The sequence below is a fragment of the Ranitomeya variabilis genome, chromosome 2 (assembly GCF_051348905.1).
Source record: "Ranitomeya variabilis isolate aRanVar5 chromosome 2, aRanVar5.hap1, whole genome shotgun sequence".
NCBI classification, from domain to species: domain Eukaryota; kingdom Metazoa; phylum Chordata; class Amphibia; order Anura; family Dendrobatidae; genus Ranitomeya; species Ranitomeya variabilis.
The window spans coordinates 837681589-837699666 of record NC_135233.1 but is presented as its reverse complement, the minus strand read 5'-3'; the positions used below and the strand labels follow the sequence as shown (position 1 = coordinate 837699666).

Sequence of the window (18078 nt, the reverse complement as noted above, 5' to 3'; positions counted from 1 at the left end):
CAGCAACAGCAGCAGACTACTGAATTGTTGATGCAGCAGTTCACGGCTATGCTAAAGGCAGGTCCACCAGGGACAGCATTCCGGTCTGAGCTGAGGAAGATGGAGCCTGAGGATGACATGGAGGCTTTTCTCAACATCTTTGAACGTACTGCGGAGCGGGAGAGCTTGCCGGTGACTCAGTGGGCTGAGGTGGTGTCTAATTTCCTGACAGGAGATGCCCAGAAAGCCTTCATAGACGTCAGTCGGGATGATGCCCTGGACTATGGGAAGCTGAAAGGTGAGATCCTTGCTAGACTGGGGGTTAATACATATGTGCGGGCCCAACGGGTGTTCCAGTGGTCCTTTTCCGAGACTCACCCTGCCCGATCTCAGGCGCATGACTTGCTGCAACTGGTTAAAAAGTGGCTTCAGCCTGAGACATTAACCCCGTTCCAGATGGTAGAGAGGGTGGTGGTTGACCACCTGGTGAGGGCTCTGCCAGCAGCCATACAGCGTTGGGTGGGACAAGGGGACCCAGGCACTCTGGATGAAGTGGTGGGACTGGTAGAGCGATATACAGCCACTCAGGACTTTATACGGGACACTGCTCCATTTCGGCTGTCACGTAAGGTTTCCCCAGCTCTGGAGCTGGGGAAAACTAAATCTGCTCCGGGGCACAGTCGTGCCACAGCGATCAGGTGTTGGCGCTGCCAAGGGCCTGGCCATGTGGCTGCTAACTGCCCGTTGGTGTCTGAACCCATGGACTGAAGGTGTGGTCGCCGTATTTCTATGTATGCTCAGCCAGTCGGTACCACCACTACAGGCACTGCCGATAGCGAACCCCAGCTGTGCCAGGTACTTGTGAATGGGTGCCGAACAGAGGCTCTCCTGGACACGGGGAGTAAAGTGACTCTGGTCCATCGATCCCTTGTTGCTGGGGACACCAACAGACAGAAAGTGGAGGTGATGGGTATCCATGGGGAAATCCGGGAGTACCCGACCGCAGAGGTCAATGTTTCTACACCATGTGGAGACATTAGACATGTGCTGGGAGTGGCAAAGACCCTTCCCTATGGGACTGTGTTGGGAAGTGATTTTCCCCTGTTTTGGTCCCTGTGGGAGACCAGGGTAAACCCTCTCATGGAAAAAGTTGTTTCGGGCGTAGAACCCGAAGATCCTAAGATGTATGCCACAGGGGTCGCGAATTTAGGATTAGAGTGTAATCCCGATAGGCTCCCTCTAGAGCAGAGGTGTCAAACTGCATTCCTCGAGGGCCGCCAACAGGTCATGTTTTCAGGATTTCCTTAGCATTCCACAAAGTGCTGGAATCATTCTGTGCAGGTGATTAAATTATCACCTGTGCAATACAAGGAAATCCTTAAAACATGACCTGTTGGCGGCCCTCGAGGAATGCAGTTTGACACCTCTGCTCTAGAGGTTGTGGCAGTAGAGGTTGTGGCAGTAGAGGTTGTGGGGACCCCATTGAACCCTGAGCTGGAGGTGTTTCCTGGTAAGGTTGGGACAGCTCAGATCCAGGGTCCCTTTCGGAGACGCAGATATAAAAGACGCAGGTATGAGAAGAGCTGAGAGTGTATGATCGCAGAGGCGACTGGGGACGTGCGCACAAGGAACCCTATGGCACCGGTCAAGGATGGGGCCGGGGGTCAGGGTAAATTAGATAGAGCGCTCGGTAGACAGCAGTGTCGGGAGGCTCCGGTTCGGGTGCGGCGTAGAACAGATATATGCTCAGAGTTGCCAGTGCGGTCCATGGCGTTTCAGTGTGATATAGTCACTGAGGCACGGGTAAGAGTACAGAGGAAGCGGTACCAGGGGCCCGAAAGCAGATACTTAAGTGACATGATGACCCGTGGGGTTAGTGAACCTGAAGTAAACAAAGTAAAAACCACCCAAAACTGGCCCAAATCTGCGGTTAATCAGAAAAAAGGGTTTGGCTTCTTCGATGGAGATCGGGGTGAGTGGTCCCGTAATGAAATATGGAGGAGAAACGCAAAGGGGAGGGATGCATGCGCCGGTCGATGGTTCCCGTCCCTACTTTGGTTTCTTAATGTAATGAGCGGGGATGTCAGGGGGGCATACCGATGCCCTGTCTTTCGCCCTTACGGGGTAACAAATGTTCAACCCCACAGGTTTGAACAGGGGGGAGGATATGTGAGGCAGTGACCCCTGTTACAGCTAGGGGGCGCTGTATGTGCTCTGCAGAATGCATGGAACCGTAGTGAGGCCATGAGGGCATACTACAGACAGAGGTGTGGCTGTAATTAGAATAGTGAAGCAGTGACTGATTAAAAATCCCTGTAGTAGTGGGGGAGGTGTGTCAGTGTGTTCTTGGAAGCAGACAGGGCAGTTGTCTGCAGAGCTCTCTCTGTGTGGAGTAACACAGAGGCTAAAGGAACCAGAGAGACTGATGCCCTGCGTCTTGGGCTGTCTTATGTGTACCCGGCTGCACTCCAGAGGATAAAGAGTGCAGTGCGCTGAGTGAGTACAGAGACTTGTTACCGGCGTGCGGTCACCCAGGGAAACTGGACAGAGGGAAGTTCGGCCTGTGTATTGACTGCATCATATAGCCATGCATTATTAATGGACTGTATGAAGAAGCTGTATACTATATTGACTGTGTGAAGTAACACAAATAAAAGAACGTTTTGTTTGAACTTGCTTGGGTCACTGCCGTTTCACTGTGTATGGTCCTACCGCTGCATCACATATATATTTTGTTGGCACAGTGCTTCTCAAGCACTTTCCCTGATGAAACGGTGTCGCACAGCAATACGCGTGGAGTATATGGGTTAACCTGTACCATGGTCCCTTATGGGTGACATTATTTGCCTCTAGCATCTCTTTATTTCATCTTACCATGCATTTATCTAGTGTTGGATTCTGATAATAGTGGATGAAATCGATTTAAGTATTTTAATATTAATAATAATTTTATTTCTATAGCGCCAACATATTCCACAGCACTTTACATTTTAGAGGGGACTTGTACAGACAATAGACGTAACAGCATAACAATAAACACATAGATCAAAACAGATACCAAGAGGGCCCTGCTCGCAAGATTAGAATCTATAATATTGGCATAGCTATAGCCTTTACTTTTTTGGTGTATGTACAGTGCCTTGCGAAAGTATTCAGCTCCCTGGAACTTTACAATTGTGTTCCACTTGTTGATTCTTCACCAAAAATTTACATTTGGTATCTTTATGTGTGAAGCATAAGGGAGCCGAATACTTTCGCAAGGCACTGTATTTATATTTCTCTGATCATCCCTAATTCCACCATTGTGTATTTAATGCTTAATGGATATATTGCATAGGATAACGTTTTTTGGTTAGAGATGTTTTATCTGCCATATTCTGTGATATTGTAGGACACCTTAATTATTATTATATGATGATTTGCATTAACTATATGCTTCACTGTTTCCTGACATATCGTTTCCAATGTCTCATGTATGTTCTCTAAATGTATAACTGTTGAGCATTTATGCATTGCCACTAGTAGTGGTATTCTACATTCGCAATATATCACCATGCGATAATTATATCACAATTGGTCTGCTTCTGCCTTTTATTGTAGTGTTGTCAGGTTAGTGCATTTGGTTTTAGTGTTTTACGTATGATGTTACAATAAAATGTATACTTTTATACATAATCTTTTTATATTGAGGCATGCACATCATTCTTGTCTCTCTTCTTTCTCTTTTTACAATCGCTCGGTGCGATACATGATGATACACCCTATCTATCTATCTATCTATCTATCTATCTATCTATCTATCTATCTATCTATCTATCTATCTATCTATCTATCTATCTATCTATCTATCTATCTATCTACAGTGCCTACAAGTAGTATTCAACCCCTGCAGATTTAGCAGGTTTACACATTTGGAATTAACTTGGCATTGTGACATTTGGACTGTAGATCAGCCTGGAAGTGTGAAATGCACTGCAGCAAAAAAGAATGTTATTTCTTTGTTTTTGTTTTTTTTAAATTGTGAAAAGTCTTTTCAGAGGGTCATTAATTATTCAACCCCTCAACCCACCAGAATTCTGTTTGGTTCCCCTAAAGTATTAAGAAGTAGTTCAGGCACAAAGAACAATGAGCTTCACATGTTTGGATTAATTATCTCTTTTTCCAGCCTTTTCTGACTATTTAAGACCCTCCCCAAACTTGTGAACAGCACTCATACATGGTCAACATGGGAAAGACAAAGGAGCATTCCAAGGCCATCAGAGACAAGATCGTGGAGGGTCACAAGGCTGGCAAGGGGTACAAAACCCTTTCCAAGGAGTTGGGCCTACCTGTCTCCACTGTTGGGAGCATCATCCGGAAGTGGAAGGCTTATGGAACTACTGTTAGCCTTCCATGGCCTGGACAGCCTTTGAAAGTTTCCTCCCTTGCCGAGGCCAGGCTTGTCCAAAGAGTCAAGGCTAACCCAAGGACAACAAGGAAGGAGCTCTGGGAAGATCTCATGGCAGTGGGGACATTGGTTTCAGTCAATACCATAAGTAACGTACTCCACCGCAATGGTCTCCGTTCCAGACGAGCCCGTAAGGTACCTTTACTTTCAAAGCGTCATGTCAAGGCTCGTCTACAGTTTGCTCATGATCACTTGGAGGACTCTGAGACTGACTGGTTCAAGGTTCTCTGGTCTGATGAGACCAAGATCGAGATCTTTGGTGCCAACCACACACGTGACGTTTGGAGACTGGATGGCACTGCATACGACCCCAAGAATACCATCCCTACAGTCAAGCATGGTGGTGGCAGCATCATGCTGTGGGGCTGTTTCTCAGCCAAGGGGCCTGGCCATCTGGTCCGCATCCATGGGAAGATGGATAGCACGGCCTACCTGAAGATTTTGGCCAAGAACCTCCGCTCCTCCATCAAGGATCTTAAGATGGGTCGTCATTTCATCTTCCAACAAGACAACGACCCAAAGCACACAGCCAAGAAAACCAAGGCCTGGTTCAAGAGGCAAAAAATCAAGGTGTTGCAGTGGCCTAGTCAGTCTCCTGACCTTAACCCAATTGAAAACTTGTGGAAGGAGCTCAAGATTAAAGTCCACATGAGACACCCAAAGAACCTAGATAAGTTGGAGAAGATCTGCATGGAGGAGTGGGCCAAGATAACTCCAGAGACCCGTGTTGGCCTGATCAGGTCTTATAAAAGACGATTATTAGCTGTAATTGCAAACAAAGGTTATTCCACAAAATATTAAACCTAGGGGTTGAATAATAATTGACCCACACTTTTATGTTTAAAATTTATAAAAATGTAACTGAGCAACAAAACTTTTTGGTTTGTAAGATTTATGCATCTGTTAATAAATCCTGCTCTTGTTTGAAGTTTGAAGGCTCTAACTTATTTGCATCTTATTAAACCTGCTAAATCTGCAGGGGGTTGAATACTACTTGTAGGCATTGTATATATATATATATGAGGCATCGTGATTACTCGCTAATCCCGCCCCCTGCACAGTAGCTCCACCCCCACACATCACCACACACAATCCCGCCCCCACCCCATTATCACACACAATCCCACCCCCACCACATTACCACAAACAATCCCGCCCCCACCACATTACCACACACAATCCCGCCCCCACCACATTACCACACACAATCCCGCCCCCCACCACATTACCACACAATCCCGCCCCCCCACATTACCACACACAATACCACCCCCCACCACATTAAGACACACAATCCCGCCCCCCCACATTACCACACACAATACCACCCCCCACCACATTAAGACACACAATCCCGCCCCCCCCCCCCACCACATTACCACACACAATCCCCAACACATTACCACACACAATCCCGCCCCCCCACCACATTACCACACATAATCCCGCCCCCCCACCACATTACCACACATAATCCCGCCCCCCACATTACCACACATAATCCCGCCCCCCCACATTACCACACGAGGCTCCGTTCTCACACATTACCACACGAGGCTCCGTCCCCACACATTACCACATGAGGCTCCGTCCCCCCACATTACCACATGAGGCTCCGTACCCACCCATTACCATACGAGGCTCAGTCCTCACACATTACCACACGAGGCTCCGTCCCCACCCATTACCATACGAGGCTCAGTCCTCACACATTACCATACGAGGCTCAGTCCTCACACATTACCACAGGAGGCTCCGTCCCCACACATTACCACACAAGGCTCTGTCCCCACACATTACCACACGAGGCTCTGACCCCACACATTACCACACGAGGCTCCGTCCCCACACATTACCATACGAGGCTCCGTGCTCACACATTAACACACGAGGCTCCGTCCCCACACATTACCACACGAGGCTCCGTCCCCACACATTACCACACGAGGCTCTGTCCCCACACATTACCACACGAGGCTCTGTCCCCACACATTACCACACGAGGCTCCGTCCCCTGTTATGATCCCAATGGAAGAGGATCTCAGAGATTACAGCAAAGTCTGCAAACATAAATACCAGCTCATAGGGAAGTGGTAACTAGGCTGACCATATACCTGATCCTAGCACAAACAACTAACAGTAGCCGGGGAACGTGCCTACGTTGATTCTAGACGTCTCGCGCCAGCCGGAGAACTAACTAACCCTATCAGGGAAAATAAGACCTCTCTTGCCTCCAGAGAAAAGACCCCAAAGTTATAATACAAGCCCCCAACAAATAATAACGGTGAGGTAAGAAGAAAAGACAAACGTAAGAATTAACTAGATTTTAGCAAAGAGAGGCCCACTGACTAATAGCAGAAGATAGTAAGATGACTTATATGGTCAGCAAAAAACCCTGCAAAATATCCACGCTGAATATCCAAGAACCCCCGAACCGACTAACGGTGAGGGGGGAGAATATCAGCCCCCTAGAGCTTCCAGCGATATCAGTAATCACATTTTGTACAAGCTGGACAAAAATATGAACAATGCAAATAAACAAAAATAAGAAAGCAGGACTTAGCTTATCTTGAAAAGAACCAGGACCTGAAGACAGGAGCAAACAGAAATGAACTGATTACAACGATGCCAAGCACTGGACTGAGAATCCAGGAAGTTTAAATAGCAACACCCCAGGCCTAACGAGCCAGGTGAGTACCAACCTGGGAAAAGACAATCCAAGTGCCAAACCACTAGTAACCACAAGAGGGAGCCAAGAAGTATAGTTCACAACAGTCCCCACACATTACCATACGAGGCTCCGTCCTCACACATTACCACATGAGGCTCCGTCCTCACACATTACCACATGAGGCTCCGTCCCCACACATTACCACACGAGGCTCTGTTCCCACACATTACCATACGAGGCTCCGTCCCACCACATTACCACACGAGGCTCCGCCTCACACATTACCACACGAGGCTCCGTCCTCACACATTACCACATGAGGCTGCATCCCCACACATTACCACACAAGGCTCTGTCCCCCCACATTACCACACGATTCCAGTTTGCTTTTGATTTTACACTGTGAATAAAATGTATTCGTATTATTCTGATTTGTAATTATTATTATTGTTATTAACTTCATTTTAAGTTAATTTACCACCTGCGTAAGCGCTATTGAATGTTGTTATTATTTACTTTAGTTTAATCACTAGCAGCGTTAATTAGATAGCAATGAGCATGCCGAGCGTTAGCTGGCTGGAAACAGCTAGTGCTGTCATATAGGCTGTGCATCCGTCTTGTGGTTTTGTATGTTGGTCTTCATAACTACACATGTGTCGCCATCTGTAAAACTTTTTTTTCTTTTAAATTTCCTTGTGACATGCATGCGCTGTTTTCAGTAGCAGCGTCTTCTTATTGAGTGCAGGCAGGCATACTACCTTGGACATGCATAATGTTCTATTTTCAGTGTAGGTTCATGGCATGTTATCCAAGACATACTAATGGATCTGCTACCTGATGTAGTTTCCCAATTTGTGCAGCAAATCTGCCTATGGTGCCTACACCAGACAAGCACCATGGCAGCACTGTGATCAGTGTACATTTGTGATTATATATGGAACCGGATGCGCCAACAGAGAACAGTGGATATGTGCCCCTAGTGTGTCAGCTATGCACCCTATTATAGAATTAGAACATCTGTGAAATAAGATTATAAATGCCGACCGACACATAAGTAGCAAATGAAGACTGGAGCCATGGCAGCAATGTGATCGGGGCATTTGTTTGTGGTTGTTATATGGCATTTTATATAGTGCTCAAAAAAATAAAGGGATCCCTTAAACAAGAGAATATAACTCCAAGTAAATAAAACTTCTGTGAAATCAAACTGTCCACTTAGGAGGCAAAACTGTTTAACAATCAATTTCACATGCTGTTGTGCAAATGGAATAGACAACAGATGGAGATTATTGGCAATTATCAAGATACACTCAATAAAGGAGTAGTTTTGCAGGTGGGGACCACAGACCACATCTCAGTACCAATGCTTTCTGGCTGATGTTTTGGTCACTTTTTAATGTTGGTTGTGCTTTCACACTCGTGGTAGCATGAGACGGACTCTACTACCCACAAAAGTGCCTCAGGTAGTGCAGCTCATCCAGGATGGCACATCAATGTGAGCTGTGGCAAGAAGGTTTGCTGTGTCTGTCGTCATAGTGTCCAGAGGCTGGAGGAGCTACCAGGAGACCGGCCAGTACACCAGAAGACGTGGAGGCATTGAAGCTATGCACTGGCCCACCCATACCCCAGACCTGAATCCGATAGAACAAATCTGGGACATCTCGCACCATCCACCAATGTAACGTTGCACCACAGACTGTCTAGGAGTTAGCAGATGCTTTAGTCCAGGTCTGGGAGGAGATCCATTAGGAGACCATCCGCCACCTCATCAGGGGCAAGCCCAAGTGTTATAGGGAGGTCATACAGGCACGTGGAGGCCACACACACTACTGAGCATCATTTCCTTGTCTTGAGGCATTTCCACTGAAGTTGGATCAGCCTGTAACTTCATTTTCCACTTTGATTTTGAGCATCATTCCAACTCCAGACCTCCGTGGGATATTAGTTGTGATTTACATTGGTCATTTTTAGGTTTTATTGTTGTCAACACATTCCACTATGTAATGAATAAAGATTTACAACTGGAATATGTCATTGATGTTCATGAGGAGGCGACAGATAAACAGGCATTATGATCAAAGCAAATACTGTGTGCCATGCTGAATGCCAGCACATGCGCTCCAATAACAGGAAGCGATCTCTGCTACAAGAGTATCTGTTACCAGCGATGCCGACAGCGTCTGTGCGTCTCCAAGAGCAAAAGCGCAACTCCCACTATGAAGATAAACATCATGGCAGCACTGTGATCATGGTATTTATTATTATTTTACTCACTTGTATATAGCGCCATTATATAATGCCATTAATTACACATCATTTTACAGACCTCATCACTGTCCCCAAAGGGGCTCACAATCTAAATTCACTATTAATATGTCTTTGAAGTTTTATTTGTATATGGAATTTTGTATTTCTTTGACCTAGTTCTTGCACTTAAATTAGCACTTATTCTATAGCTACATACATATGCTAATGGACTTTATGACCTTATGCAACATATTTGTGTAAGATAGTGCTGATTGATTGGGATCCTCTTGGATATTGCTGAATGACTTGCAAAAGTCTTTGTGTGTAAGCTGGTAAATGGTGTATGCACATGTCCAAACACCTTTTTTGAAGATGCTGATGAACATATTGCTTTTCATTACAATAAAGTACCTCAGTTTCATCATACTTCAAGATATTTTAACAAAGTTTTGGGAAGATTCAAATTCTAAATTAATGTTTTTATTGTAGTTAATGTGTTCAGTTTTCTTCTGTTTAAAGAAACTGAGAGTTTTATACATAATTAGTCCATGACAAGAGAATCTGCTAGACAATGACATTATCCATTGGAGTAAAACCATAAACCTTTGTAATTGACCTAAAATTGGCCAGATAATCTTTCAATCCTGGGTTTTAAATCCTCATTGTGAGTGTTAGTCTTCTTTATAGCTTGTATAGAGCGTTCTCTTATAATAAATGGTCCTGAGGTGTGGACGGGAGAGTGTAAATACATTTATTTGGTGGTGGATTTTTCACTGTTGACAGTGTGTGTGTATAAGCAATTCTTTAAAAAAATTAGTTCTAAGGTATTTTACTTGGAGTTTAATTTTCTTAAAGCGTTATAATTGCAAGAAAGAAATACTGCCAAAAAAGTACTTTAGTGGAGTTTTATGGAAGTGCTTTTGTGGTTTAGCTTCTCAGAGAGGGACGATCTTCATTGTGTGAGTGATCTTTGCGCTGTATGACTTAACTGTTACAAGTGTAATTGGTGTGAGATATTTTCCTTACATAGAGTGCTTTCAGTTAAAATATGTAAGTAGATTGCCCAAATGGAATTTATCGAGTGCAAGGAAAAAATTAACATTTTATGGTAGAATAGCTGTAAACCATTAAGTAGTCCTATAAGTAACTGGTGTAAATGTGAAGTGATACTAAAACATCAAAGAATTATGAGATGACTGATCAAGGTGTTGTAAGCACAGATTAGTGATAAAAGATCTGCTTTAGGACCTTGAAGCTTAGTCTTCAGATAAAGATCCATTATTCCTTTCATGGTAATCTTTTTATGAATATTCTGTGTATTCATATTACTATGGATTTTTATTTTCTCCACTAATATGTTTCAAGCTGTCCTCACATACAGCTCTGGCAAAAATTAAGAGACCACTGCAAAATTTTCAGTTAGTCTGATTTTTCTCTTTATAGGTATATTTTGAGCAAAGTGTAAATTGTTCTTTTATTCTATGAAGTACTGACAACATGTCCCCTAAGTTCCAAGCAATACATTTTGTATTTATTTTCTTACAAAGAAAAATGGTCAAAATAACAAAAAAGCATTGCTTGCAGACCTCAAATAATGCAAAAAAAAAACAAGTTCATACTCATTTAGAAACAATACTAATGTTTTGACTCAGGAAGAGTTTAGAAATGAATATTTTGTGGAATAACCATGATTTTTAATCACAGCTTTCATGCGTCTTGGCATGCTTTCCACCAGTCTTTCACACTGCTTTTGGGTGACCTTATGCCACTGCTGGTACAAACATTTAAACAGTTCTTCTATGTTTGATGACTTGTAAGTATCCATCTTCCTCTTGATTACATTCCAGAGGTTTTCAATGGGGTTCTGGTCTGTAGATTGGGCTGGTCATGACAGGGATTTGATGTGGTGGTCCTTCATCCACACCTTTATTGATCTAGCTGTGTGGCATGACGCATTGTCCTGCTGGAAAAACTAGTCCTCAGAGTATGGGAACATTGCCTGAGCAGAAGGAATCAACCGTTTTTCCAGGATAATCTTGTATGCGGCTTGATTCGTATGTCCTTCGCAAAGATTAACCTGCCCAATTCCAACCTTGCTGAAGCATTCCCCAGATCAAAACCTGGTCATCTAATGGTTAGAAGGAGACCTGTAGAGGTGTACAAGCCACAGTGTCTTGCACCCACTGTGAAATTTGGCGGGCGATCGATGATGCTTCAGCAAGGCTGGAATTGGGCAGGTTCATCTTTGTGAAGGACTTATGAATCAAGCTGCATACAAGGTTATCCTGGAAAAATAGTTGATTCCTTCTGCTCAGGCAATGTTACCCAACTCTGAAGACTGTTTTTTCCAGCAGGACAATGCGCCATGCCACACAGCTAGGTCAATCAAGGTGTGGATGAAGGATCACCACATCAAATCCCTGCCATGGCCAGCCCAATTTCCAGACCTAAACCCCATTTAAAACCCTCTGGAATGTAATCAAGAGGAAGATGGATAGTCACAAGCCATCAAACAAAGAAGAACTGCTTACATTTTTGTACCAGGAGTGGCATAAGGTCACCCAAAAGCAGTGTAAAAAAGACTTATGGAAAGCATGCCAAGACGCATGAAAGCTGTGATTAAAAATCATGGTTATTCCACAAAATATTGATTTCTGAACTCTTTCTGAGTTAAAACATTATTATTGTTCTTTCTAAATGATTATGAACTTGTTTTTTTTGCATTATTTGACGTCTGCAAGCAATGCATTTTTTTGCTATTTTGACCATTTCTCATTTTCAGAAAACAAATACAAAATGTATTGCTTGGAACTTCAGAGACATGTCGTCAGTAGTTTATAGAATAAAAGAATAATTTCCATTTTACTCAAATATATACCTATAGAGAAAAGTCAGACAAACTGAAAATTTTGCAGTGGTCTCTTAATTTTTGCCAGAACTGTATAGCAAAACAAATGTGTTAGCAGATTGCTTTCACACATGGCTGCAACCAGTGTAGTCCTATACAGTACGTTATATTTTATGGATTCCACATCTACTGTACACGAGTGGAGAAAAGAAGAAGTTGTGGCTTACGTCCACCATGCTAACTTCCATAGACTCCTGCATAGCCTCATTGCTTCCATATCCTATTTGATAAGCAATGCTTTCTCACAAACCAAATCAATATAATTTGCTAAAAAAAAAAAAAACATGGCGGTACATGGTCATGTATGAAACAAAACCAAAGAAATGAGCCGGAGCATAAGTTGATATATGTGCAATGTGTAGTAGCATGCTTACACTGTGGCCATTTCCCAGATAAAACCCAAGAAAAAAAAAACAAAATGAGGATACACCCGCTAGTAAGTAAATGGTAACAGTACATGTAAATAATATTATGTACTTAGATAACCCGATTTTGATTTAAAAAAAAAAAAAAAGCGTAGAAGCCATCCCACTGCGATAAGGTGTACCCAATCAGGAAGGTCCCATTTTTGTCTCTAGTATTAAAACCTCACCTTGTGTCAGCCACCTTCAATATAGAGAAGAGCAGAACAGGATACAGACCTGACTGTTCAAATAACTGCCCATGGGAAGCTTTATTGTCAAAATAATGTCAACTAAGTATGTTGTTTACATGTACTATTACTATTTACTTACCATGACGAAAGTCTCCCAAAACCTATGAAAGATCATAACTCCTTTATGGGTGGTCCTAGGGCAGTGGTTCTGGCTCAATCGGATCAGACCGTGCCCCTGCTACTCATAGAGACTAGACACAATTTTGCTACCTAGCTGCTGGCTGTATCTCCCTTCCTGTGCATGTTAGAATGACTCGAGGTCCAGGCAGGCGCTTGCCCTGTCTGGGGATCTCGGAAATATACACGATGTATAGCTAGGATGTATATTATTTCCAAAACTCCTTTATGAAATCCTAGCTTGCTGAACAAAGGACTCAAGCCGCATGGCTTGGAATCACAGGGGGTCTTCCTGTAGAAGGTTGCATACAAGCTAGCTGGTGAGGGATGTGAATCCAAGTGTCATGTTACCACAGCACGTGCTGACAGGGTCTCCACAATTCTATGCCAAGTAGGATACATATGATTGACATGGAATTATGTCTCCAATATTCTCCACACTTGCTATAGTGTTATGCTCATTTTGACTTTTTTCTTGGGTTTTGTCTGTGAAATAGCAACAGTGTGAACGTCCTTCTACACATTGCACGTACAAGTTGCATACAGAAAAAGGCCCAGTTTGCACCACATCTTGCTTGTTCTAACTTTTAGCTGGACATAATGGCATGATAAACTAGCTTCTCCCAAATTAAATAACTGTTAGTCATTTTTGGAATAATTACATATCCTCTATTTTAGTGTGTATTTGGAATATCACATTTTCATTTACATAAATATCTCCTATAAGATTCATAACGCAGCAGTATATTAACTAATGTTTATTATGGATTTATACTGTAAGCTGTGCTTATACTGTATAAGATGGATTCGGTTGTAAATGACAATGACATGTGTTTTTCATTTTTATATTTTCTCCTGGTTTTGTAGGGTTCAATCATGGGCTTCGACGATCAGTCGGCGGTGTGGCTACAATTCTGGGACCACTCTGGGCAGCAGGTTTAACACAAAATTTGTATATTATGCTGGGAACTATGATGGGTCTGCTTCTTTTAATCAGTGTAAGTAACAAAAATATTGCATTTTATTTTGTTCCAGTGAACAAATCGTTATATTTTTCCTTTCACCTTATCTTCATTTACCGTATTTTTTGGTGTATAAGACGACTGGGCGTATAAGACGACCCCCAACTTTTCCATATAAAATATGGAATTTGGGATATGCCCGCCATATAAGACGGGGCTCATCTTATACGCCCAGTCATCTTATACGGCGCGTGGTTCCCAGGGTCTGGAGGAGAGGAGACTCTCCTTCAGGCCCTGGGATCCATATTCATGTAAAAAATAAAGAATAAAAATAAAAAATATGGATATACTCACCCCTCCGATGAGCCCTGGCTGTCACCGCTGCAAGCGTCTTCCTCCGTTCCTAAGAATGCAGAGAGTGAAGGACCTTCCATGACGTAAAAAATGATGCTATACTCACCTCTCAGCGCTGCCCGCCGCGTCCGGTCTCCGTTGCTGTGCGAGCAGGACCTGTGGTGACGTCGCGGTCACATGACCGTGATGACGCCGCGGTCACATGAGCGTGACGTCACGAAGGTCCTTGTCGGCACAGCCGCCTGCAGCACCGAGGAGATCCGGACATCGGAGGGTGAGTATAACCAATTTTTATTATTTTTTACATTACTATTGATGCTGCATATGCAGCATCAATAGTATAGGCGGAAACCCGCAGCGGAAACCGCGGAACCAACCGCGATAAATCTGCAGGGATAATCGCAGCGGTTTTGCCCTGCAGATTTATCAATTCCGCTGCGGGATTAACCCACAGAGCAGGCCGCAAAGTGTGAACGTGGCCTTACAGTTACAACCAAAGTTTAAGTTTTAATTTGCACACCATCTGGACTTCGCTCTGTTGCCTGCTGAGCGGTTATGACATGACTACAAGCATGCGATTTGTATAGTTGCGGTAACGTGCCAACTAGCTTCTTGTTCACTTCTCTCAATAGAACGCTACGAAAAGCAGGAAGGAAAGTTGCTAGTTGCTGAAGCTGCCAGCAAAGTGAAATCCTGACAGTGTCTTGAATAGCAATTTCCAAGACAAACTACAATTTTATTGTGAAAAAATTGTAAACTAGAAACCGAAAACCTAGCCAAGAGACCAATTTAGGAAATTCATCTGATGAAACGCATAAAGTTATCTCTGCATCTTTTGTGCTTCTCTTTCATAGGTAATGGTTGTCCTGTCGTACAAGTACCTAGTAGAGCCTGCGGCATCAGATTAATGATAATCGTGAAGACTAGCCTGTTCCTGTGACGTCAGCCAAAAGTCCAGGCGACAAGACTTTAATGCTTTGTTTCCCTATGGAAAAAAAGGCAAATTACATTCAGTCAGATAGTCAGATTGTGATGCATGTCCGCAAGGTGACGTGCACAGTTCTCACAAAGAAGAAATGAGGTTCAGTCTTACCTTGACTCAGAAGGGAAACTACAAAGCTCTAGTAGTCTAATTAAAAGGAGTGTATATAAACTGCTTTTACATTTGTCAGTAGTGGTCGAGGACTTTAAACAAATCCTAATTTACGATTGTACATGACTAAATTGATCATCTTTGTTTAATTGCTGTGCCCGTCATAAAAATCCCATAAAAAATATGAATACTGTTATAACAATATCCAAGTATTAGTCTTAATACTGTTATAACAATATCCAAGTATTAGTCTTAAATTCCCTTGTCTGACACATGTTTAATGCCCACTCTCAAGGTTATCTTGCACTGCTGTGTAATAAGCTTCATGCTGAAGCATCCTCTTCAATAGCTTAATAAGTTCCTGCAGTTCCACATTACAGACTGTAATAATAGACTTGTTGTGTCACTGTATGGTGCCTACATGAGGCAGTAATTGGAGCATAGAATGATATATATATATTGGAAAAAATGTTGATGTGCCTCAATATATTGTAAGGACACTACTGTATATAGATTTAGCCTGGGCCTATACAAATCTATGTATTTATGAATCACTACAATGCAGATCCATTATATTAGGTATATTAGAGTGTGTATGGGCATCTACTTATACATTGCTCATATTAGAAGATGGTATGTAAAATATATAAAGAAATCACAGTACTGAAGTTTATCTGTAGTTTTAAATTTGCGCCATACAAAAAGATTACAATTTTTTTTCACTTATTTTCCTAAACCATGTTACAAATGAATATGTTGTATTTGTATTTATGCTTTTCTGAACAAGTTTTTGGATACTAAAATGAGCGTTCTGGGAGCTGTTCGTCACAGCTTTTTTTCGCAGCCTTGGCAAAACCAAGGACTTGGACTTGCTCAAATCCAACATGCCCATTCAGATATCATTAGACTGCGGTAATTGGCATTATATATGAATAATAAGCTAGAAGGTCGTATTTACACACACAATTTGTAAACTAGGAATATAAATGGAAAAAAACCATGAATAAATGAAGGAAAGTGTAGGCAGCGTTACCTATGTTTATGTATATAAATCCAGAAAAAGCTCTGTTGTCATGATGAGGGTTGAAGCCCATCGGTCCATACATACCCATATTTGCAATGCTTCAAGTGATAATACACTCACCGGCCACTTTATTAGGTACACCTGTCCAACTTCTTGTTAACACTTAATTTCTAATCAGCCAATCACATGGCGGCAACTCAGTGCATTTAGGCATGTAGACATGGTCAAGACAATCTCCTGCAGTTCAAACCGAGCATCAGTATGGGGAAGAAAGGTGATTTGAGTGCCTTTGAACGTGGCATGGTTGTTGGTGCCAGAAGGGCTGGTCTGAGTATTTCAGAAACTGCTGATCTACTGGGATTTTCACGCACAACCATCTCTAGGGTTTACAGAGAATGGTCCGAAAAAGAAAAAAAATCCAGTGAGCGGCAGTTCTGTGGGCGGAAATGCCTTGTTGATGCCAGAGGTCAGAGGAGAATGGGCAGACTGGTTCGAGCTGATAGAAAGGCAACAGTGACTCAAATCGCCACCCGTTACAACCAAGGTAGGCCTAAGAGCATCTCTGAACGCACAGTGCGTCGAACTTTGAGGCAGATGGGCTACAGCAGCAGAAGACCACACCGGGTACCACTCCTTTCAGCTAAGAACAGGAAACTGAGGCTACAATTTGTACAAGCTCATCGAAATTGGACAGTAGAAGATTGGAAAAACGTTGCTTGGTCTGATGAGTCTCGATTTCTGCTGCGACATTCGGATGGTAGGGTCAGAATTTGGCGTAAACAACATGAAAGCATGGATCCATCCTGCCTTGTATGGAGCATCTTTGGGATGTGCAGCCGACAAATCTGCGGCAACTGTGTGATGTCATCATGTCAATATGGACCAAAATCTCTGAGGAATGCTTCCAGCACCTTGTTGAATCTATGCCACGAAGAATTGAGGCAGTTCTGAAGGCAAAAGGGGGTCCAACCCGTTACTAGCATGGTGTACCTAATAAAGTGGCCGGTGAGTGTATATCAGTAGGCTGTCTACATTTTTGTGGCTGAGGGGCAGTAGTGTATAAACCTGGTTTTGCCACAGAGTACCACCTCACAAAATCATAGAATGTTTGTTAGATTTGGAAGGGACCTCCAGGGTCATTGTGTCCAACAGACAGAGGTCTGTCCAGCCTCTATTTGAAGACTTCCATTGAATGAGAACTCACTACTAGGGTTGAGCGACTTTTACTTTTTTTGGGTCGAGTCTGGTTTTGCAAAACCCGACTATCTCAAAAGTCGAGTCGAGTGCAATCGGCCGATTATCGCGAAAAGTCGGGGATCGACCGAAACACGAAGCCCAATGCAAGTCAATGGGGAAGCATAGTCGGCAGTGAGTGGGGGCCAGGAAAACACCTACAGTGCCCATTTTAATGGCAAAAACATCCATTCTTGTTTCTGAAGCTTGTCAATCGTAATTAACTTTATAATAATAGTTGGGCATTGGAAATTGGGGGTCATTTGGCTAAAGTTGTGGGGGTAGGGCTGGTTCAAGTTTTTAGTGGGCCAAGGAAACGTGGACTACGTCACGGCGGTGGAGCAGTGAGAGGTAAGTATTTCAAGTTTGCAAGTGCTGTGATCCTGAG

General features: G+C 43.1%; 1 protein-coding gene across 5 annotated transcripts in view; it reads left to right on the top strand.

Annotated features, from left to right (window-relative positions):
- LOC143807957 (major facilitator superfamily domain-containing protein 8-like) overlaps positions 1-16101 on the top strand; it is a 193686-nt gene extending 177585 nt beyond the window's left edge. For all 5 annotated transcript variants that reach the window (XM_077290105.1, XM_077290104.1, XM_077290108.1 and 2 more), the window contains 2 exons: positions 13892-14022; positions 15195-16101. In XM_077290105.1, coding sequence (XP_077146220.1) covers positions 13892-14022; positions 15195-15248 — 185 coding nt within the window. In that variant the 3' untranslated portion in view covers positions 15249-16101. The remainder of the gene's footprint in view (positions 1-13891; positions 14023-15194) is intronic.
- Positions 16102-18078: the final 1977 nt, after the last annotated feature.